The following is a 23,194-nucleotide window of genomic DNA, read 5'->3' on the forward strand; positions in this document are numbered from 1 at the left end:
ATTTCACACACGGGGACTTTAAGAGCGATAGTTACAACTAGATAGCCTAGCCCAGGGTTTCCAGCAGGTTTTAACGCTGCTTCAACACACCTGATTTCAATCAGCAGGCTATTAACAGGCATCTGCAGAGCCTGATGAGCTGCTGCGCAGGTAAAGGGCTGGCAATTCAACCACTGAATTAAGTGTGTCGAACTAGAGAAACCACTAAAACGTGCTGGATACCGGCCCTCGCGGCCCGGAGTTGAATAGCCCTGGCCAAGTCCATAGGTGCCCAATCCTAGTCCTGGAGGGCCACCATAGAACATGTTTTGGTTGTTTCCCTCCTCAACACACCTGATTTTATCTAGGAGGTGGTAGGTCTTGGCAATAAATCGAAAATGTATCGTTATCGAAATATCTGACTCTTATCGTGATAATTTTTCCCTTGTCAATACATTTGATATTACAAAAAATGAAAAGATGGCTGTGTCTCAATTCAGGGTCTGCATACTTCGAAGGACCCAGCCCACCCGGCCGACGTGGGCTGCGTCCTCCGTCGGCCGGGTAGACCGGATGTTAACGGCTGTGAATTTGGACAGGCCCAGCCTTCATGAACTCCCTCGGCGAACGTTCCGTCGCCTAGCAACCGTGGAACCGCTGGGCAGAAGGGAGAAGGAACTTTAAACGGTGGAGCTCGACGTTTTATTTAGCTTTTTAACCCCCAGAAACCCAAATTTAGAAAACAACTGCAAAATCTTTTTTTAACCTTTCACATGTTGTTCTAGGAGGCCAGATAAACGGGCCTATTTACACATTTTAACAGTCAAGTGTTGCAGAACTGAACAATAGGACCTATTAGCAATGTAAATGTGGTTTTAAAAAGAAAAAAAATGGGGAAGGTTTATTCTTGTAGACTTAAATCTGATGTTGTAATATTACAACCGTGGGTCTCTGGGGGTTAATCATTTCCTTGACTGTTGGAGAGTTAATTCAGAGAAAATACTTTAGACAAGCTGAGCCTGAGCAAAGATGTGATAATAGTTTTTAATACTTTCTAAGGGTCTTAATTTGACCAAAGCCGATTTATCACCTTTTAAGACTTTTCAAGACCCAGCGGATACCCTCTAGTAAACAATTCTCATTTGTAAACAAAAATAAAATTCAAGAGTTTAATGCAGAACTGATTTTATTTAGATATTTCTTTGATATGTACATGTTTAATCTTCCTTAACCATTTTTTTCTAGCAAAGTAAAAAGCTGTCAAAGTTCTTCCTTCTCTCCTGTGCCCTCTGCAGCCTCATGTCCTCCCTGATCAGATCCAGAAGCTGGTCATTGCTGGCACCTTCCCCTGGATGCCCATTTTCTCCAGAATAGTCTTAACAAACATGTAAGAAAAGAAACAGGAAGAGAAAAGAGGACAACGGGTTATTCCTTTCATGTTTTCGCAGAAAAAAATAAACTCAAACGAGTTATTTAAAATATGAGATGTTATTGTACCTCCATGCCACAGCCGCCGAATACTTTGCTCCGGTGATCATGTGGTCCATCTCCGCCCTAAGCTTAATAAATTCCCTGGTTTTCTCTTTTGTTCCTAAAATACAAACTTCTATTAAAATCAGGGGGAAACGTAGCGTGAGAAGTACGACACCGAGCGCGGCTGAACATACGAGCCGAGACCGCAATACAAGCACTTTTACTGTAACATTTCTAACTAAAATAACGTTCATGTATCACAAAAAGTCCTTAACCTAACAGTTTTCAAGTTTATACTGACATTTATATGCGCAATCCTCTCCGACAGCTCTCGCTTCACTGTCCGCCATTGTTTTTAAGTTTTTCTGCCGGCCGGCCTGCAAGGCATCTTGGGAAATGCTACCTGTTGAAGGATACACCCGACCCATCCTTCATTCAGGCGAAAAGAAGGCCGCATTTGAAGGAGTCTTCGAATTGGGACAGGCCTAGTCGCGACGCTGTGACGTAACCGGCCGACGTAGGATGCAGACCCTGAATTGAGACACAGCCAGTGTGTGTAGGTTGGCTACGTTTATGTCCCTTTAAGAAACTGCGTAAAAATGTGATTCAACGTAATACACGTGACAGCCCCATCTAGTGGTCAGCTTTTGTTTATGTGCATACCTGTAGTTATCGTCCGTTTATCGTTAGAGGTGAAATCCTCAATATATCGTGATATTGATTTTGGGCCGTATCGCCCAGCCCTAGGAGGTGGTTAACGGGCTTCTTCTGAGCCTGATAAAATGCTGAACAGGTGATTCGACCACTGAATCTAGTGTGTTGACGCAGAGAAAAAATATGCTAGACGCCGGCCCTCCAGGACCAGGATTGAGAAGCCCTGGCCTAGTCTTTTGAACTGAGCATTTGTTTTTTCAGGATTTTAAGCAATTCTCTATTGTTTTAGCGTTAGCTCTGTCTCTTGCTGTAGAAATGAATCACATGATTGAGTCAGAGGGAGCAGGGATGCAAAGATTTGCTTGGGCAGGTGCAGACGGGGCCAAAAACGGGCTCTGCTGACTCAAATAGATGACTATGGAGGTTACAGGTGACTTGGCATAGCACTCACGTTAGCCTGGAAGACTGAAATATTTTCTTGCGAACCTTACAAATGATTTAGCCTTGTTCATTTCTGTCTGGGTTTATTGTTGCCTCAAAATCCTGTCACACCATTTAAAAGTTGTGGGGACATCATCGATGTTAATGCCACAAACAAAGGCGTCCCAACTGCAACTGGGTAGAGCTTCAGGCGATAGCCGTTACCTCAAAGAGAACAGGCCGCAAAGATCTCATTACACCCCTCGTTTGAAACCTCGCTATCATGTCACTGGTGGAGGCTGGTGGTTTAAGGGTATCCATAGAACTAGCATCACTTAACTAACCCTCACTGAAGAGTTTACCACCAAAGTGACTCAACATCACAACGCTGTTATTTAGTCACCCGTATAAAAAACCGGTTGAGAGCCACTGGTCTAAATATGTATGGCCAATAGATCAATAACCTTTCAAACAAAGACCTTTTAGTTCAGTTTCTAAATCAACCATCATCACCATCATCATCACCATCAATGGCTTTGAGCACACACTGCACTGATGTGCCTTTGGAGTCACTGGTTGTTGTTAAGACGCTTGACACACAACTCTCTAAAGCGGTCCTCTGCTGCACTTTGGGAAATGTTACTGTTGACAGGAAAACCATCAAACACCATCCAGCAGCCCACTGGTCAATCCGTGGTTGATATTACCCAGAGGAGCCTCGCTTAGAACTTGAAGCTGTGTTGAGCCATCTCAGGGAGTTTTATTGGGAGCCCGGTTTATTCACATGATGTATTATGTTACTTTATGTCTAGCCATCTCTCTGTGGTACAGTTTGAAGAGTCGGTATGATTGCCTGTGGGTGACAAAACAACTGCTTTGTGAATCGCGAATCAGCACTGTAACCATCCTTCAGCTGGGGGGCAATAGCTGTCCCCTGGTTTAAGTGTCCGCAGGCCAACAACACAGGCATCAAAGTAAAGTTAACCAGCGACTGGCACACTCTTTTAGGATGTTACTATATTTTCTCACACCCTCTGTGTAATCCAAAATGCAGAATCTTAATTGAAGTAGCACTGGAGCTCCCGCGTTAACCAGGGCTGGTGTGAGGAAGCCCTTTTAAGTTGTATCCGCCTGGGGGCTCTGGGTCTTGTGAGAAAACAAGTGGGCGTTCATTTGTTCATCGGGCTTTGTTATGCAGAGGTTTTTTTAACTCAACAAAGGAGAGACGCACTGAACTTTTGATCTTCAACACAATTAAGAAGCATCACCCCTTTTAAACTTGCATGGAAACTAATTACTGGTCTGTGTTTGTGTTTCTGAGGGAGTGAAGGAGGACGTCATGTGTGCACGTTCTCATTTGTCTGTGTAAGTGTCAGTCAGGCTTGTTAATTAGAAAAAAGCGTGTGTTTTAGTGTAGGATCTTATTCAAAGCACGTGCTCTGGTTACATGTAAGATACTGAAATGTCCTGTTTATATTTTTGAAAATGATTCTGACCATCTGTCTGAAATTCAGCTGTTTTTGTTTGTTAACTTTTTGACATGTGCTTGTCTTACCAACCATCCTTTCTCCTCCTCTCCTGGTTTGTTCATTTAAAAGTAAACACCGGGCTTTGAAGCAGTCACAAAATACTTGGTAATACTTCACTTCTACATGACAAAAGGTTTTCTGAAATACTTCTGCTGCTAAGCCGCCACTGAACTTTCTTCTCAATACCGCTGGCAATAAATCACCATGATAATTCCTCTTCATTTCGTTTTGGGGGATCTGATTATGAATTATTGCTTAGTCGTTTGAGCCGAGTTAAATTATTAATCACCACCAGCCTATTGTTTAGAATGTTTTTCATCCCTTCATTTATTCTGTGTTAATTGAAGTCACTCAATCCTGGAGGGCAACATTATGAAGGTGTTAATGACCGGTAAAGAAAAGGGCTCCTCATAACGTTTTTGCCCCAGAACAAAACGTGTTTTATTAAGATCAGGACCTCACTGTGGGTCATGAGACGTTAGGCGGGTGGCGTGAGAAGATCATCACAATTCTATGTTTACAACTAGAACTGTAAAAAAGAAATCAATACAAAAGGTGACAAGATTCTTTATTCTGCACAGTTCTATTCTCCTGTGATTCTGGGATTATCAGCAAAGATGAAATGAAACTGGACAGTTGTGATTGCAGGATATGAGGACTGTACTGGCTTTTCCGCTGGGTTTTGCTCAATGAAAAGTGTTTCTTGATATTTTTATGCAGCAAGTTTTTTGCTCCTGATTCTTAATGTTTACAGAAAGTAGGCAAGTTTATTTTTTTTCATTGTGTCTTTTAAAGTGAGGGTCAAGGCTTGGGTGGAGACGTGTTTCATCCACACTTCCTGTTAGGAAAACGCTTCTGAAAGAGGTGTGGCCTGGCGGACAGAGAGAGCGGCACTGAGGCAGTGGTAGGCCGCACCCCCTTCAACCCCACCCCCGCGCGCGTGCGCTGTCGGAGTTTCGCAATCTAAAAACGAGTTGTTAACAAGCGCGTGCACGCACTCACACAAGACTTGCCGCTCAGGCGAAGAGCAGACACAGATTCTGGAGGATTTCCTGTCAAACGCAACCATTAAATGGTAAATGTCTGTATTTGATATAGCGCCTTCTAGAGTCATGGAACCCCCCAAGGCGCTTTACAACACAACCAGTCATTCACCCATTCACACACACATTCACACACTGGTGGGGATGAGCTACGCTGTAGCCACAGCTGCCCTGGGGCGCACTGACAGAGGCGAGGTTGCCGAGCACTGGCGCCACCGGTCCCTCTGACCACCACCAGCAGGCAAGGTGGGTTAAGTGTCTTGCCCAAGGACACAACGACAGACTGAGCGGGGCTCGAACCTGCAACCTTCCGATTACGGGGGGAGCACTTAACTCCTGTGCCACCGTCGCCCCATTTCATTAGGTGAAAGGGGGAGGCGAGCGGCTCAGAGCACTAACGTGTCATATCGGCAGGTGAGTGGCTGAGCCAGGTGGAGGTGCGGCTGCCTCACCTGGAGACCAGTGCGGTGCAGCCACGTGGTAATTTGCTGATAACGTCACATTTTCCAGCGTAGCCATCAGCCACCGCTGGTTCTGCATGAATGTGGAGCAGAGTTTAACCTGAGGATGGAGACAGAATTATGGTTTAGGGCTGAAATATTACATTTAAAGTAAGCTGCACTAACTACCACACTAATGATTACACATGTGTGCAGCACCATTAGACACTCGTCTATGCAGGTTATCAGCAAAACAAGTTAATTTAGGAGTTACTTGCTCTTCAAAGTGACAGGGTGTAGTTTTTACATTTAATCTCTGGAAATATCCATCCACATGGCCCTAGGCTTTTGCCGCTACACCGGTTTATCCAGTTAGGGGACGCTCAGGCTCAATGAATAAAATGATGTCTAGTCTTTCAAAAATATTTGCAGCTTTGTAACATATAACCGTAGAAATCAGGTCTAAATTACAAAGGTCTAAAGTGTCTGGGGGACGCCATATGAGCTGGCTCGGGGTCCTGAGCTTGCCGAATACGTCACACTGGATGATTGGCTGGACGTACAACTTACAGAAGTGATGTTACCACTTTCATTACATTTTATTTTTTGGGTGGGGGGGTTGTGTTTATATTGCCAAAGGAAATTTAAAATAAGAGCAAAAATATCGGTTCTGAGTAGTATACAAGTATGCAACATTTTGTATGAGTAAATAGCTTTATATACAGAAGAACTAATGAAATATACAGAAGAATTTCACATTTATACAAACAGAAAAGAAAGCTGAATATGTTAATATGTTTTAAAATTTCACATATAAGAACTGTTGTGCTTTCTGGTGCAGTCTGATGTTGGGTTTTATGTAGTTTCACATTCTTAAAAAACAAAGACAATATGTTGTTTTATTAACAATACAGTTTAAAAGAAACATGAATTCAGTAACAAAACTGCTAAACTCTTTCCAAAATATGTGAAAGAACAGAATTGAAGAAAAGTCAGTACATTTAGGCATAGTGGTGTTGCCGTAGTATGACGTCATCGGCGGGCACAGGACCCCGAGCAGATCTGGAAACTACAACGCCAGACAATTAGCGTCTGCGTTGCCTTCTCTTGATGGAATTAACTGAAGGACCACCAAAGTCAGAGGAGTCACGCCGAGATTGCATGCGTTCTGCTAAACGGGTAACATTTACCGTAGCGACAGTCACCGTGATATGGTGTGAAACTACTCTGTGGTGTATATATGTACTGCCCCCTATGGCCAGGAAACTACACACTCTCATTTTAACTTCTAAATCAGAATGAGTTCTCAGATTTACTCGGGATTAAAAATCAGATTTTAAATATCAATACTGTCCAGACACAGTGGCGCAAATGAGCAGATTATTATACCCGGTCCTTTAATACAGAAACACAATAAAGGAATAAAACTACTCTATGCTTTTGGTCAGATGGCAGCTCTGTGTATGTGGAAGATGACCTCTTTGTAGCTTGTGATTTCTTGTTAACAAGCAGAGCCACAATAGAGAAGGTCAGCTTGGTTTCTTCCTTTTCTGAGGCCGTTTTTAATGAAACTGACCCCAATGTTGAAGTGGAGTAAATTGGGCTTGAGGAATAAGACTAGTTGGGGAAAATGGCCTTGTAAAACTGAAAAGATGAATGTGATGCATTACATCTGATCTTGTAATAAATGGTGGCAGCTAGAGCAGAGACCCAGTGTGTTCTAAATGTTAGATTACCATCTTGATTTAGTCCCGTCTGTGATTGTTCTCATGCTTGTTTCATCAGTGAGGTCAGACCTCAGTGAGGCACAGATGTCTGTTATTATCTCCCTCAAGGGCGCTCACATCACACCTCAGCTGATCACTGACCCCATCACCTGGCTACTTTAACAACACTACCCTGCTTGCTTTCCTCTCAGATCACAGTCTCTCTTTATGTCTAATGTTTGGTTCGGTTCAAGGCATCAAAGGGGCATCATGGAAGTTTGACGGCCAAAACATGTATAGAAATAATAATTGTCTTCTTCATACATTCTCCTGCAATGCCCTGGTCCTGTAGAATGAGCCCTGGCATTTTTACTGTGATTGCCTGTTTTTCTGTAAAATCACAGAAAAAGAGAGATGCTCGGGTCGAGCAGGCTGCTTCATGCGCGTTCACGCTCAGGCATCGCCCGTAGCATTTGCTATCCGTAGCTTTAGCAGCAGAGAGAGAGGCAGTGCCACTTTGTCGCTGTTCCTAACGCCTAGTGACAAAGCTAGCTACATTTCTGTGGACCCTTAGCTACTTTCTGTAGAACTTTCTTCTAGATATTTCCTGCTAATTAGCAACAAAATAGCCATTTTCACTCCGAACCGTTCTTTGAACGTTGTTTCAGCTGTCATCAAGGATATAAATGCTACAGATACAAAAGACGTTACTGGTGCTATAGCTCACCTAGTGAGACGTTGGACTCTGGTGCTGAAGATGCGGGTTCGATTCTGGATGTGAACATAGTTTATTTAGAGTTTCTTTTTTACATTAATGGTATATTTTTCTACAGTAAGATGCCCAAATGTGGTTTCAACTTTCATTTTGGAACAATTTTTCAAGCAAGGGAAGGGAATGATCTGAGCATGCAGGAGGACTGACCCATCATAAACCTTTGTCGGCTGTGCTGAAGAGAAAGGTACAGAACCAAATTATTTAATTAATTAGCTACGCGTTCTCCTGTCCTCCGGGACACACACACACACACACACACACACACACACACACAAGGGACTGTCTCAGCTGTTATTTTCGTTAAGGAGTGTGTACGTACAGCATGCGCACCTCGTGCACGAGCTTACTATTGAAGTTGCCGTTACGCTTTTGGCCTGAGGGGGCAATCGCGAGCATAAAAATTCAAAACTCCGTGAAGTCCCTTTAAATTACAGACTGGAGTAAGATAGTGTCAGAGCAGTAAGTCATGTAAAGTAGCGACGCTGCTTTGTTACTTAACGATGGGGGGCAGAGGAGTTAAGTGTCTGCCCTGCAGCTGGAGGGTTGTGGGTTTGCGACCTTCTCAGTCCATCGCTGTCTTTGTGTCCTTGGGCAAGACACCGCACCCTCCTTGCCTGGTGGTGATGATCAGAGGGAGCGGCGGTGTCAGCGTACGGCAGCCTTGCATCTATCAGTGTGTCTCAGTGAGTGCGTTTACATGCAGCCAGTAACCCTTTTAAAACCCGAATATTCACAATAACCCGGTTCCGCACGGCCATGTAAACACCGCCAAAAACCCGGATATGCTCATAACCGGGTTTTTAAAAACCCGGTTACTACACCTGGGGTAACCCTTTTCTAATCAAATGTTTGGTCGTGTAAACGCATATTGGGATATCCCCATCAACGCGTGTGTTCTGCACACGCTCTGTTCGCAAGGAATCTTGGTCTTTTGAGTAGCGAGTTGTCTTGTATGCGCCAGAACACCGCAAGTAAACAACAAGTTGGGAGCAACATGGCGAGTCGCAGTAAGAGCTGCTGGTGGGTCAATACCAGCACTAAAGCGCAAACAAACGCGGTCGCTATCTCTTCCGAACTGGGAAACATGTTGTTGTTTTCACAGATACTGGAACAAGAAGAACCGGAAATGAGGCATATTGCATCTTGACGTAGTCCATGCGTCCTGACGCTACCCCAACGTCCGTATTTAAATCGGGTTATGCAAGTTAGGGGTAACTCTTTCTATTTATGCTTGTAAACGGGTTATTCTGATCAACTCAGAAACCCGAATACCGACCTTAACCCGATCATAACCCGGATATTGGCTGCATGTAAACGTAGTCAGTGTAGCATCACCGCCAGCATGTGAAGGGGTGAATGACTGGTTAGTTGTAAAGTGCCTTGGCGAATTGTAGAACTCTAGAAGGTGCTATATCAATAGCAATACCCATTTAGGGTAGATGATCCTGGAAAAAGATGATCAAGCAAGCTACATTTTGAAATTGCTCAATTCTAAGGTCTCACCCGCCTTGTTGAGGTACCCGCCTAAGCCACGTCTTCAGAATGCTAGGTGCAATGGATACTACCATAAAAATGTAACATGTTTGCACCTTGTCAGCCATAATTCCATAACGCACCTAAGACAACCCCAGAGCCTCCAAACTTCTGCTGAACTTCTCGTAGTCCGGTGTTAAAGTTAAAGTCCCATCAGTTGTAACACACACTGATGTGTGTGCGAAATTTGTTTTCCACATTTGACCCATCCCCTGGGGGAGCGGTGAGCTGCAGACACAGCTGCGCTCGGGAACCATTTGGTGGTTTAACCCCCCAATCCAACCCCTTAATGCTGAGTGTCAAGCAGGGAGGCATTTTTTCTAAGTCTTTGGTATGACCCGACCAGGAATTGAACCCTGATCTCCCAGTCTCAGAGTGGACACTCTACCACTAAGTCACTGAGCTGGTGTCGGGAGTTCTCTGGACTGGGTAATGAGAGGGAAGCCACTGGGACGTAGATCAGAGATCCAGTGGGGAGACCTGGACTTATTACACAGGAACCCCCCTTTGATCCTTCCACTTAGGCTACGTAACTGCTTATGATGCTAGCAAATATAGGTAGCCCTGCTCTGGCTTCGCTTCCTGTTCAGCTGCTCCAAGGGCATGTGATTCATGCACATAGAGGGGCATGAAATTTCAATTATTTCTTTTTCAGTAAAACATTTATTTCAATAGTTGCCATCGGTATAGAAAGAGGTAGATATATCAAAAAGGCTTCAAAACCCAGGGATGTGTATATTTACACAACTCGTGATTTCCTTTGATTTTTGGGGTGACGGTTTGATACAAACTCGATTCTCGATTGAAATTGATTCACAATCAATACTCTTATTAACAAGTAAGGTCAACTGGTGTGCGTGTGCGTGTGGTCTGAAGAAGCGAGGTAATACAATGTGAAACTTAAACTAAGGAAACAGGTTTTATAACATCCAGTAGCATGTATTTAGACAGACCAGTAACATTTATCATTGAATATGAACACTAGCAGGCACCAATTAGTCTCAACAAGCCACAATTATCCATGGTGCAGTCGGCATGAGGCAACACAAACTGAACAGGAGAACACCGTTTAAACGTAACGGAAATCACTTCTCGACTCATGTGCAAATGGGATAGTAAGAAAGGTAATTCTCTGTCGTTTGTCAGCAGACTGCAGCGTAGGAGCACAGAACAGAGCAGCCCAGCTAGCGCTGGCTCCAGCGATGATGCGTTCAAGGCCACTCGGAATTACAGCAGTTTACATAAAGGCTTTTGTACGGGATTGACTCTGAACTTTTAGAAATTAGAATCGCGATTCGGACGTGAATCGATTTATTTTTTCCAGCACCTCTACCAAAACCACCTCCCACTGCCTAGGTTTCTGCTCTGCTACCCATTATTCCTTTGTTTTTTGTCAACGGTTTTGGCTCAAAGATCTTGTTTCTGTTTCCCGCTATGGTCAGCGTAAAAGCTGGTCTTATTTCACTCATTGTAAGCCAGATTTCTTCCACCCACATCCCATCTCCACATCTGAAACCCCTTATCCCTTTGCGTCCCGTTTCTTACTCTGTGTTGAGGAATGCAGCTATTGTACAACAATCGCCCCTAATCCTAGCTCACAAACACTTACAGACACAGTCGCACACCTGTCTTGTTTCTATGCCCTGTGGCATGGCAGCGGCGTACTGTAGCTGGATGTGTTTGTGTGTGAGTGACTGCAGCTGCTTTTGGCCATCCGGGCTGCCTCGTTGTTTTCAGCTTCATTTCCCCCCCTAATGAAGATTCAGAGGCAGCGCAGCTACTGGCACAGGGCAGGAGAGCAGAGCAGAGGAGGGTGGGATGAGGAAAGAGCAATGCATGAGAAAACAATGACAGCAGGAAGAGAAGGGAGGGAGGAGTTGGAGTCTGATGAAGGCGAGGGAGGTGATGGAGGAAAACAAACTACAGGAGAAAGGCAGAAAAAGAGTGAAGAAAGGATGAATGAGGAGGAAAGGGCAGCTGTGACAAAGAAACAGTGATGAGTTTTGAGATAAAGATGACTGGAAAAGAAAGTTGTCCTTGCTTCCTCTCTCTCCTAATTAGCTCTCTGGCTGTGATGAATGGCACCGCACTTAGGACCCAATCGGCGAGCCGACCTTGTCATGTGTGTTGATGGGGTGGGGCGAATCTATTCTCCCCCTCCTCTCGCTCCCTCTTTCTATTGTACCACCTCCTGTGGAAGCAGATGCTGCTAATATCAGTGTGTGTGTGTGTGTGTGTGTGTGTGTGTGTGTGTGTGTGTGTGTGTGTGTGTGTGTGTGTGTGTGTGTGTGTGTGTGTGTGTGTGTGTGTGTGTGTGTGTGTGTGTGTGTGTGTGTGTGTGTGTGTGTGTGTGTGTGTGTGTGTGTGTGTGTGTGTGTGTGTGTGTGTGTGTGTGCACTCTCATTGTGTTTAATTGTGCTTCTATTGGCTTTAGTGCATCAGTGTGCCTCTGAACACCAGCTTCACTTCATATGCAGTGCTGGTTTTGCATATTTTTACATGTAGGAACTAATATTAACACTTAATGCTTTTATGAGTCCTTTACGTTTCTTGAAAAACTGCCAGCAAGACGATGAAATTAAAAAGTGCAAAACAGCTGAAGGATGGGGAAAACTGGTGTGTGCTCCATTGTTTACAATAAGGCAAAATAACACTCATCAGTGCTGATGCCGCTTCCAATCCCTCTTTGCATTTGCGTTCTAGTTTCCTCTGAGGTTTATTTAGGGGCGATGGTGGCAGGACGTCCTGACTGCTGGGTGAGAGGAAGAAAAAAGAACCAAATAAAGAATTCACTCCAAATAAAAGCTGAGTTTACTTTGGAGCTAATCAAAAATATTCACAGTTAATTCATTTTATTGCAAAAATGCTAACTTTATACCACTTTTTAGTACAAACCTTTCTTTATAATTATTTAAGAATCAGCTTATTATGCTATTCCTCCAACAGCCAGCCTCTGTCCTGGTAGTATTAGTAGTAAGTACCTTTATTAAAGGTAGTGGCTAGACTCGGCATAAACGTGTAGAAAAGCAGCATAACTAGACTTCACCATCTATATAAACATGGCCTGGGCTTATTTGTTAAGGTCTTTTGTCATAAATCATTACAGAAACCCAAATCCTCTCCTTCAGACAGTGAAGAACTGTGTTCTGCGTACGTCGCTCCAACACGTAGAACAAGCTAGCTGCTGTTGCTAGTATTGTGAATAACTGTATTTTTCAATATTCATCATATACATGGAGCCCTTTATTTATTTATCTGTAGATTACTGAATTATATCGGGACACATGATGGAGCTGAGACCTGCAGTCAGCTGAGAGCTCCTGGTGGAGCACAGAGATGAAATATTTAACTAAAGTTAACAAACTGAACCAGCTTTGGTTCTGAAGATGAACAGAATCCTCCTCAATGTCCAAATCGGGTCTTCTGAGTCAAAAGCGTGTCTGCACCTCCGGTAGTGATATCCAGCTAGCGGGGTTGGAGTTCGGTTGAACTTCTCCGGTAATCTGGTATCCGTTCTGGTCGCCGTGTCCCAGAGAAAAACAAATGTGACCGACTAGCCGATGATTCAGGAGCTACATCTGACTGATGACACGTTGTTCTGCTATAACGCTAACGCACAAACACCGGAGTCGGGGGTTGACCTTGTGGAACGTCACCAGCTGTCCAGGGCCTAGACCGGAAGCTAGTTTCTGTTTTTCCCGCGCCGGTCACAAACATCAGATTTTCCTAACATTCCAGCCGTGAAAGTCCAAAAACCTTTTTCCTCTGATGTTTTAGTGCTCCTCTACACGTGCGGTTCAGAGGAGTTCAGCCTCTGGCCGATATCTTTAAAGGGGAACTAGGCAGTTTTGGCTTGCTTTTAGCACCCTCTAGTGTCTGTTTGTAGAACAAACAGCAAAACGTATGTCCTCGCTGTGCGTTTGTCTTTTTAACACCTAAATGTAACCTGAAACGTCTCCCCAGCTTTCCTTAGTGTCTACAGGAGTGATTCATCACTAAATTAAATAAACCAGCTGTGTTGATGATCTAAAACATGCAGGAAACTTGCTGGAACCAGACTGCAGCGCCAGGATGTCTGAACTGACAACTCTAAAGTTGCAAGTGTGGTATTCTGGCCACATAAGGCGATAGCGGCTAGGTGGCCTTTCATCAGCCCTGAAAAGGGTTATCTCACCTCAAACTGCTCAGAAAAAGGATTTAAAAATATGAAAAGGTTGCAAAGCATCCTTTTAAAGACAAGTCGATATCAAAATGTTTCTAAGAAAATGGGTGAAACCAAAAAGGAAGAGTTAAAGGCTTAGAGACAAAACAGTTTGCTGCAAGTTTAAAATAGACAGTGTTTACTGTCAAAACATGCTTGATCTTCTGAGCTTTTCCCAAACGTTTTCCCTTTTTCCATAAGAAATCGGAGAAATATTAGCCTTTATACACTCTGTTGTGAATCATCGTGTGCGTCATCACTGGCAGTTTTCTTTTAAGGGAATTTAGCTTCAGGAAGAAATAATTTCCTCCTGTCATTGTTTCACAACAGTTTTGATGGTGCCTTCACAAATCTAAAGGTTATGCATATTTTATCCCACTCGTTTCATTTCATTAGTGTTTCAACTGTGGGCTAATAACACGCAGATGGTTCCCTGTGCAGCCTGAAGAATGCAGCATTCATGATTTCCACCAAGAATTTGTAATTCTGGCCTTATTACTGTGAAGTAGCTCCTTCTGACTTAAACTCAACCCCAGAGAAGGTAGTTTTACTTTTGGTTTTGATTTATGTAGAATCTTTTTCTTTACATAATTGAGTTTTAAACTCAGTTGTGGTTGTGGTGATGGACGGCCTTCACTCCCAGTGGTTTTTACTGGGTTTCTGGGCCCATGCTGAGATTTTCACATATGTTTGTGTCATTAATGCAGCACTAACGGAGGGCCAGAAACTCACAAACGGTGGTCTTGTCCCACAAATACGGAGACTCTGCAGAATCTGTTCTACAAACGCTGAAATCCTCCGATTCCTCTTCACGTTGAGCTTTGTTTCTAACTTTGTCCTTTGAAACCTCATCTTACATTTGCACGTTTTAAACATTTCATTAACTTTATTGTGCTTCTCTACACATCTTAACTTGTTTTTGTGAAATGAACATGGCCAAGCTTGTTAGGAAAAAATATGTTCAAGTAAAAATGTATTTTATTATTTATTTATTTAACCAGGTGAGTCGACCGGGAACTAGGGTTGTCACGGTAACCGGTGTAGTGGTAAACCCCAGTAAATAAGTTGACAAAAATAATAACCGTCTTGGTTTTAAAAACTATATTATCTTGGTGGATTAGCGTGGCTGCGGTGTAGGCGCGTGACCCTTACCAGCCACCGTATCATCTGCTGAAGTTGGCGGAGGCACATGCGCGCTTTGTTGTTTACAACCAAAACTTTCTTGAAGCTAAAGCTGAAATAATGGCCAAAGGAAGAGACGGCAGCGCTCAGGACATTTATTATCCCTCAAAGAAGACAAAGTGGGAAGTACGGGCATCTTTTGGATATCTGAAGAATGCCGAGGGACAGCTGATAGAAGACGGCTATCCTGTTAGCAGCACGTGCAGAAAAAGTGTCTGTGAAAGGCAGCAACGCTTCAAATCTCATGACACATCTGCGTGACCATCACCCACAACTCTACAGTCAACGCAAGGCAAGCTAACGTTAGCGTTTTAGCTCAAATGTGTGATCCGAGGATTTGGGTTGAGGGAGAATGCAACGAGTCGCTATATAAAGCAGCCGCAGCGCCGCTACCTGCATATAAACCGTGTCGCGGACACCCCCATGTTGAAATGACGCTATGCATTACGGGGCTCCCAGGGGCAGATAAGAGTTGGTCTCTCTCCGAGAATAATTATGAATTTAACAATGATTACTGCCTGATGACATTTTCCCACATCTGCAAAGCTCCCTGGAAGGACACAAACCGAGGACGATATTTTCCTGATATAGGGTTTATTACTCAAGTAAGGGTAAAAAGTATCTGATTAGAAGGCTACTTGAGTACTGAGTATCATCTGATCTAATATTTTTAAATGATGACATCAAACAGACAAAAAATAAGAAATTATGGGCAAATATTGGTATTTTAAAGACTAAAGGGAAAAATGTAAACAAATAAACAACATAAATACAAAATAACACATTTTTGGCTACATTTAGACACAAACTGAGGACAATATTTTCCTGAGATACAGGGTTTATTTAGTTGTCTGAAAATGTAACACGTTTAAAAAAAATACCGTGATAATACCGAAAACCGTGATAATTTTGGTCACAATAACCGTGAGGTTAAATTTTCACACCGTGACAAGCCTAACGGGAACTCATTGTCATTTACGACGATCTGGCCTAGAGCCAGCAGCGACAGACACATAGTTAGCTTTATACCAACAAAAAAACGGACAAGATAAAAAAATATAAAACAGTTAGACATAAAGACAAAGGACTGTTCTCATTTATACTCATGTTTACTCACATACTTCTCATATGTACAAGCAATCAGAACAGACTTAAAACAGACTTTAAGTGCTCAGAAGCACATTCATCAGAAACTATTGGCACAATGAATTATTGAAGGTAGATAATGGACTGAAGGTAGTGAGCTTCAGTGGGTTCTGCAGCTCATTCCAGTCGTTGGAAGCAGCAAACTGGAATGAGGAGCGGCCAAAGGAGGTGCGGGCTTTAAACTAACCATGGCTCTAGAATTTTCTCCATTAAACTTGTAGGGAGGTGACCTCTCTTCCAGAATACTTGGATCAACTAAAACCACGTGTCATTTAAAACGAGGTTTTTGCTAAATCCATAAATAAAAGCCAAAATTGTTCCTCATGGTTGATCAGATGGGTGAGCATGCGTTGGACGACCGAGAATGTTTATAGTGACCCAGCCGGGGAGTGTGGCGTGTCTCAGACATGTTGTGACTCTTCTACCCTGTAGAGCAGCAAGAACTGGCGGGCTGCCGTGGATCTGACGGGCCGGCTGCTGACAGCTCACGGTCAGGGCTACGGGAAGGCGGGCCAGCCAACCTCCCACACCACCGACTCACTGCAGGTAGGACGCCAGCGACGTCCTTCATTCAGCCTTTTTATCGCTCGAGATTTAAGTTTGTGTGGGAGACGATTAAAGCCAAGATGCATTTTGTTCTTCTCAGTAATCTGGAGCAAACCAGATACATGCTGCCTTTTGAGAAAGGGTAACATCTGAACATATTAAACCACTATTTCTCACCAGGAATATTTCAGTGGCTAAAGTTAAGTTTTAGTGTTTATTTCTTGGTAACAATGTTTTCTGTGCATTTTTGTTTTGTTATTTAAACAAACACTAGAATCTGTGAAGTTATTTCCAGAAAATATCAAACCTGATCTTGGAGTTCCCAACTGGACGATCATTGATCGGGTCATGTGTAGGGTGCTTTTTCTAATCCACGTTTTGGAACAAAACCTGTGCAAACATAAGACATTGTCCCTCTCTAGCCCCACGGCTCCAAATTATTCTCTCCATTCACTCTAAAAGTGTGAAAAGCTCACGAGAGTTTGCACAACACGGCCCTGAAGCGACCAAACAGGCTCAGCACAGCACATACAGAACTGCAACCTCCCTTCCCCGTTTCAGCTCAGAAGGCAACCAGTGCAGATGCTTGATGGGTTGCATACATTTGATAATTACCACAACATCTGGGATGCTTAATTAAAAGGAATAAAAATACTGTGCATTTTATGTTTGTGTAGAAAACAAACAAAAATAAGCTCAACATCCTGCAGATTGTCTCTGACTTTGCATTCTGTAGCATTTACAGTTTGTTGTCTCTTCAACACGATGTCGAAGCACATTGTGCATGTTTTACATCTGCACAGCTCTGCAGAAAGAGTCTGGCAGGCTGCAGTCCAGACCTGTCGCCCAGAGAAAGCACGAGGTGCTTTATGTAATAAAAGTACGGCAAGGCCCTTCAGCAGATGTCAGTTTTATTGCATATATTGTATAGCGTATGCTTTGCTAAAATATATGAATATTTCTAGTTCACACGAGTCTACGAGTTGTTTTGCTGCCATTTTAATGAAGTGATTCACAGATTATGTCACTGTTTTATATAAATTATTCAAACACATCAAATACATGTTTTACAAGCTTTTTTGGTTGTAAAGTTGTGTTTTCTTTTATTTTGCACGACAAGCTTTGATGTTACTCTTAACGTGTCATCCGTCAGCTTTTATCCTTCCATCTGATGACATCGTTGGGAAACGGTTTTATTCATTAATGAACAAGCATCTTGAAAGCTTGCTGCTTTTTGATTGGTGTGTTTTTTCTTTGACATTTTTAATAAGATGTGTTTTTTGTGTGTTCCAGCTCTGGTTTGTGCGGTTGGCCCTTCTCACCAAGTTGAACCTTTTCCAGAACGCGGAGTTGGAGTTTGAACCCTTTGGCAACCTAGATCAGCCCGATCTTTATTACGAGTACTACCCAAGTGTTTACCCTGGGAGGAGAGGTATGTGCACAGTCCGGGTCGGATCTACCCGTGAACCCGGCTTTCCAACAGCGTAAAGTGCAGCTTTAGTTGGTGGATTTGTTTCCACCGGGCGCACAGCGACAGATCTCGGACACGTCCCAGCAGCGTAGTGTTGTGGTGCTTCTCTGGGTCTAGGTTTTATCCGCTACGCTTCCGGAACACGTCACACACTGACTTGTTCTATACCTTCACTGATTAATCCAACTTCATTAGTTCTATTAATGACAAACTGCTGTAGGACCCTTTTTCTGAGTGCTGAATAATCTAGCTCTCTGAAAGGATTTTTCATTTTGCCGACCATTTTTTGGATACCACCACTGTCCTATGAAATATTCAAAGGAAAGTTTCTGCCAGGAGCTCGGTATCAGACTGTATCACTGAGAAGCTCCAACAACTCTACTCGTCTCCAGCAGCTCTTTGGTTTTGTTTTTCCTCCTTTTACACTGCATGAATTGCTCTCTAATGTATTCCCATTACTTTGGATCTGCTTCGCCCCTCGGGCTACCACGGCGAAGGCGGTAGCAGAGAAGCAGCTGCACACACACACACACACACACACACACACACACACACACACACACACACACTTAAACATAAAAAAACAACATTTGAAGCTACGTTGCACAGCCTTCTAACAGAGAGCACCGATTGACTTTCTATTGCTCAATATTAAACGCTTTATGCCCTACTAGGTTTTGAGAGACAACTGGCATAAGTTGTGTAGCCTGGCATCAGAATTCGAACCTTTCTTTCGTCCAACGCTCACATCGACTATCCATTACCCACAGTCGCTCTCTGTGAACGCCTTAAGACATGGCTGCCTCATGTATCGCTCTCCGGAAGGATCGGGATCGACTGAGCACTTAAAAATCAATATTTGTCTCTTATAATTTTCTTTGTAAAATGGAAAAAAGTTGAGTCTAATTCAAACTTAAAAGCAAATGTACGTTCACTCTTCCTGTACAAGTTTAGTTAAATATTACTTGATCATAAAGAATTTTGATAAATTTGAATTTTAAATTATTTTATTTTATTTTTAGTTTGACAATAAATCTGTAATCCTGACAGAAAACAACCATTACTGTAGTAAAGTCAAGAGCTATTAAGAGCGCTGAATGAGTATCTCTGACACACTCTAGATAAGTAAATGTACTTTAGGTAGGGTTGTCACGGTGTGAAAATGTAACCTCACGGTTATTGTGACCAAAATTATCACGGTATCAGGAAAATATTGTCCTCAGTTTGTGTCTAAATTTAGTCTAAAATGTGTTATTTTGTAATTATGTTTATTTGTTTACATTTTTCCCTTTAGTCTTTAAAATACCAATATTTGCCCATAACTCCTTATTTGTTGTCTGTTTGATGTCATCATTTAAAAATATTAGATCAGATGATACTCAGTACTCAAGTATCCTTCTAATCAGATACTTTTTTACCCTTACTTGAGTAATAAACCCTATATCAGGAAAATATCGTCCTCGGTTTGTGTCCTTCCAGTGAGCTTTGCAGATGTGGGAAAATGTCATCAGGCAGTAATCATTGTTAAATTCATAATTATTCTCGGAGAGAGACCAACTCTTATCTGCCCCTGGGAGCCCCGTAATGCATAGCGTCATTTCAACATGGGGGTGTCCGCGACACGGTTTATATGCAGGTAGCGGCGCTGCGGCTGCTTTATATAGCGACTCGTTGCATTCTCCCTCAACCCAAATCCTCGGATCACGCATTTTAGCTAAAATGCTAACGTTAGCTTGCCTTGCGTTGACTGTAGAGTTGTGGGTGATGGTCACGCAGATGTGTCATGAGATTTGAAGCGTTGCTGCCTTTCACAGACACTTTTTCTGCACGTGCTGCAAACAGGATAGCCGTCTTCTATCAGCTGTCCCTCGGCATTCTTCAGATATCCAAAAGATGCCCGTACTTCCCACTTTGTCTTCTTTGAGGGATAATAAATGTCCTCCTGAGTGCTGCCGTCTCCTCCTTTGGCCGTTATTTCAGCTTTAGCTTCATGAAAGTTTTGGTTGTAAACAACAAAGTGCGCATGTGCCTCTGGCAACTTCAGCAGATGATACGGTGGCTGGTAAGGGTCACCGCGCCTACACCGCAGCCACGGTAATCCACCAAGATAATATAGTTTTTAAAAAACAAGACGGTTATTATTATTGTCATCTTTTTTACCGGGGTTTACCGCTACACCGGTTACCGTGACAACCCTAATTTTAGGTGGCATCTAATGTTTTACATCTTTATGAGTCCAAACAGAATTACACATGCGAGCTCAAAGGTCAAAGGTTCATCAGTCGGAGATAAAACCTTTCTTAAATAAATATATAAACAGCAAAGAAACGTTTAATCAAAAGCTGAATATCTGCGTTTCAACTGTTCAAGACTGCTTAGAGACACAAACTTAAGAAAACGTGTGAACTTTTATTTTGAATCACCTTGAAAGTCGCCTTTTCTCTTCAGTCGGTCCCAGTTTGGGTCACTAACCTTCCCTAAGTCATTTCATGTTTCTCTCACTTTCTAAAGAACAGGTGTTTGTACTGGCGAGGGTGTGGAGGTGCCATATTTCACAGTACTAAAAGCATCTCTTGAGACTGAATTTAAAAGTAATTAATGAAATAATTCATTAGGTTTCAGCTTTGAAAGCAAATCTATCTGATTTGAATGATTTCTCTTTGGTCCAGAAACGTTTTTCAAAGTTAAACCCAACGTTTCTGGTCTCATTCCCTTGTTTAGTCAGTACATTTGCTTGGTCTAGAATAAATGAATGCCTTGTCTTCTGTGGTGGAAAGCTCTTGCGCTCCTGTTTCGGGGGGTAGACGTTCACCGGAGGAGTGGGTGGGTGGAAAACGACAGGATTGCAATTCTTACTAATTAATATTCATGATAGGCAAATTAATTGTCTCTGATTGGCTAACAGCGACATGAATCTTTGTTAACAGAGAAATCGTAAAGCATTTTTTCGGGGGGGGGGGGGTTTAGCAGCAATGCGTTATGAACACAATCCCAAGTCTGCCGCCATGTTGCTAATGGTTAGCTTCTACTAGCCATGATGCACTCTGTTCTCGCCGAGGTGGGCGGGGCCATGAAACTTGTGTTCCCTGTGACGTAGAAGATACTGGTTTTTCTGACCCTATCGTTTCCTCGTCTGTTTCCTTTCTGCGGCTGGCGCAGGCGACGGAGAGAAAACATGTTTACGTTCAGCATGCATTTGCATCTGTATTTAATATAGCGCCTTCTGGAGTCCTGGAACCCCCCAAGGTGCTTTACAACACAATCAGTCACACACCCATTCACACACACACACATTCACACACTGGTGGGGATGAGCTACGATGTAGCCACAGCTGCCCTGGGGCGCACTGACAGAGGCGAGGCTGCCGAGCACTGGCGCCACCGGTCCCTCCGACCACCACCAGCAGGCAAGGTGGGTTAAGTGTCTTGCCCAAGGACACAACAGCAGACTGAGCGGGGCTCGAACCTGCAACCTTCCGATTACGGGGCGAGCACTTAACTCCTGTGCCACCATCGCCCACAATCCATGCATTTCCAAAAGAACACGTGGTACTCGGTTCTTCGGTGAACGAGGCCTTTAAGAAACCAATTCAGACTAGCACTCCCTCTAGTGGACCAGTGGAGAAAATGTAATCAGACTCCGAGTGCTAACACCCCAAAGGACTGAATAATGAGTTCCACCACATCATCTTTGAAGATAAAACCAACATACATCCATGCAGACGTGAGAGCGTATCATGTCCTCTAGATGGGTTTGATAGAAAACAGCAGCTGATAAAGAATGGAGATGGAAGCTGAGACACAGACCGGCAGAAGCAGGAGCCAAAGATGGAGTAGCTAGCTGAGGTTCCCATCAGATGACGGTATCAAAGAGACCCTGATCAAAGCCTGGGGACTCACCTGAACATAGACTCGCTGGTGTGTGTGTGTGTGTGTGTGTGTGTGTGTGTGTGTGTGTGTGTGTGTGTGTGTGTGTGTGTGTGTGTGTGTGTGTGTGTGTGTGTGTGTGTGTGTGTGTGTGCGTGTGTGTGTGTGTGTGTGTGATGTAGAGGCAGGCTGAAGGATGAGGCAGTGATGGAGCTGTGCAGCACACAGAGATGGAGAGATGAGAGGGTTTAATAAGCAGCCATACGCAGCTCGGTGCCATCTGTAGGATCCTGCCTCCAGGGCTGTGTACAGTCTGTGTGTGGGTGGATGGCTTTATATTCTCATCTCTGCCTTTCCTTTTTCTCACTTTCACTGCTACGTTTCCATCCCACCCTGTTTCATATTGTCCCCTCTCCCTAACACTTTCTCTTCCTCCATTTTCTGTCTTCTATTCCTCTCCTCTCCACCCATCTTTCTCTTCCCATCCAGGATCAATGGTACCGTTCTCCATGCGACTGCTGCATGCCGAGCTTCCTCAGTACCTGGCCAAGCCCCAGGAGGCTCTGGACCGCCTGCACAACCTCAAAACCGTCTGCCTTGCTGTTAGTACACACACACACACACACACACACACACACACACACTCTCCATCCAACTATTAACCTTCTTCAACATTCAAAAAAACATTCAGGTTCCCATCTCAGTCTACAGAAGAGAAAAGGCTCATCCATGTTTGCTCTAGGATGTCGGATCAGCTGAGAAATCAGAAGTTATTAGTTAAGGTGCAGAGGTGAACACTGATGTTTAAATCCCCTCCCTGAACAGATCCTGGAAAATTTGGAGAAAGGCTCGGCCGAGGATGGCAGCATGATCACCCTCACACAAGAGAATAGGCAAGGTAAACACACACACACACACAGACTTGGCTGCAATGCCAGACTGCATCACATCGTGGGAGGAGAGTGAGGTCATGGGCCTGAATGGTTAATCCAGATACACACCTGGCGCAGGACTGCAGCACACACACACACACACACCAATGCAGTGCTCTAACAGTGTTTAGGACCTCACGGCTCTGGTACTCTCACAGAATATCAAATGGTCTCTCCAGCTCTTCACACCAAGCCGATCAATACGGATCAGTCCTGCCAATCCACTCACATCTGCACCAGCATGAGGGAAACGGGCGGGCATCTTCATCTCAAATTTAGGCAGACACGCCTCCTCAC

At 43.6% G+C, this 23,194-nt stretch overlaps 1 protein-coding gene and 1 long non-coding RNA gene across 2 annotated transcripts in view; one reads left to right on the forward strand and one right to left on the reverse strand.

Moving 5' to 3' along the window:
- The window catches only part of trappc12 (trafficking protein particle complex subunit 12), a 43,885-nt gene that overhangs the window by 13,317 nt on the left and 7,374 nt on the right, over positions 1 to 23,194 (forward strand). The window contains exons 4-7 of the mRNA XM_070547111.1: positions 16,514 to 16,627; positions 17,921 to 18,059; positions 22,455 to 22,567; positions 22,791 to 22,863. Of these exons, the coding sequence (XP_070403212.1) occupies positions 16,514 to 16,627; positions 17,921 to 18,059; positions 22,455 to 22,567; positions 22,791 to 22,863 (439 nt within the window). The remainder of the gene's footprint in view (positions 1 to 16,513; positions 16,628 to 17,920; positions 18,060 to 22,454; positions 22,568 to 22,790; positions 22,864 to 23,194) is intronic.
- LOC139063936 (uncharacterized) lies at positions 842 to 3,763 on the reverse strand. The gene is made up of 3 exons (XR_011517258.1): positions 1,754 to 3,763; positions 1,477 to 1,570; positions 842 to 1,354 (listed from the first exon to the last, which is right to left on the reverse strand). It is a non-coding gene; the product is annotated as an uncharacterized lncRNA (long non-coding RNA).

Source organism: Nothobranchius furzeri, chromosome 18 (genome assembly GCF_043380555.1).
Source record: "Nothobranchius furzeri strain GRZ-AD chromosome 18, NfurGRZ-RIMD1, whole genome shotgun sequence".
Classification (NCBI taxonomy): domain Eukaryota; kingdom Metazoa; phylum Chordata; class Actinopteri; order Cyprinodontiformes; family Nothobranchiidae; genus Nothobranchius; species Nothobranchius furzeri.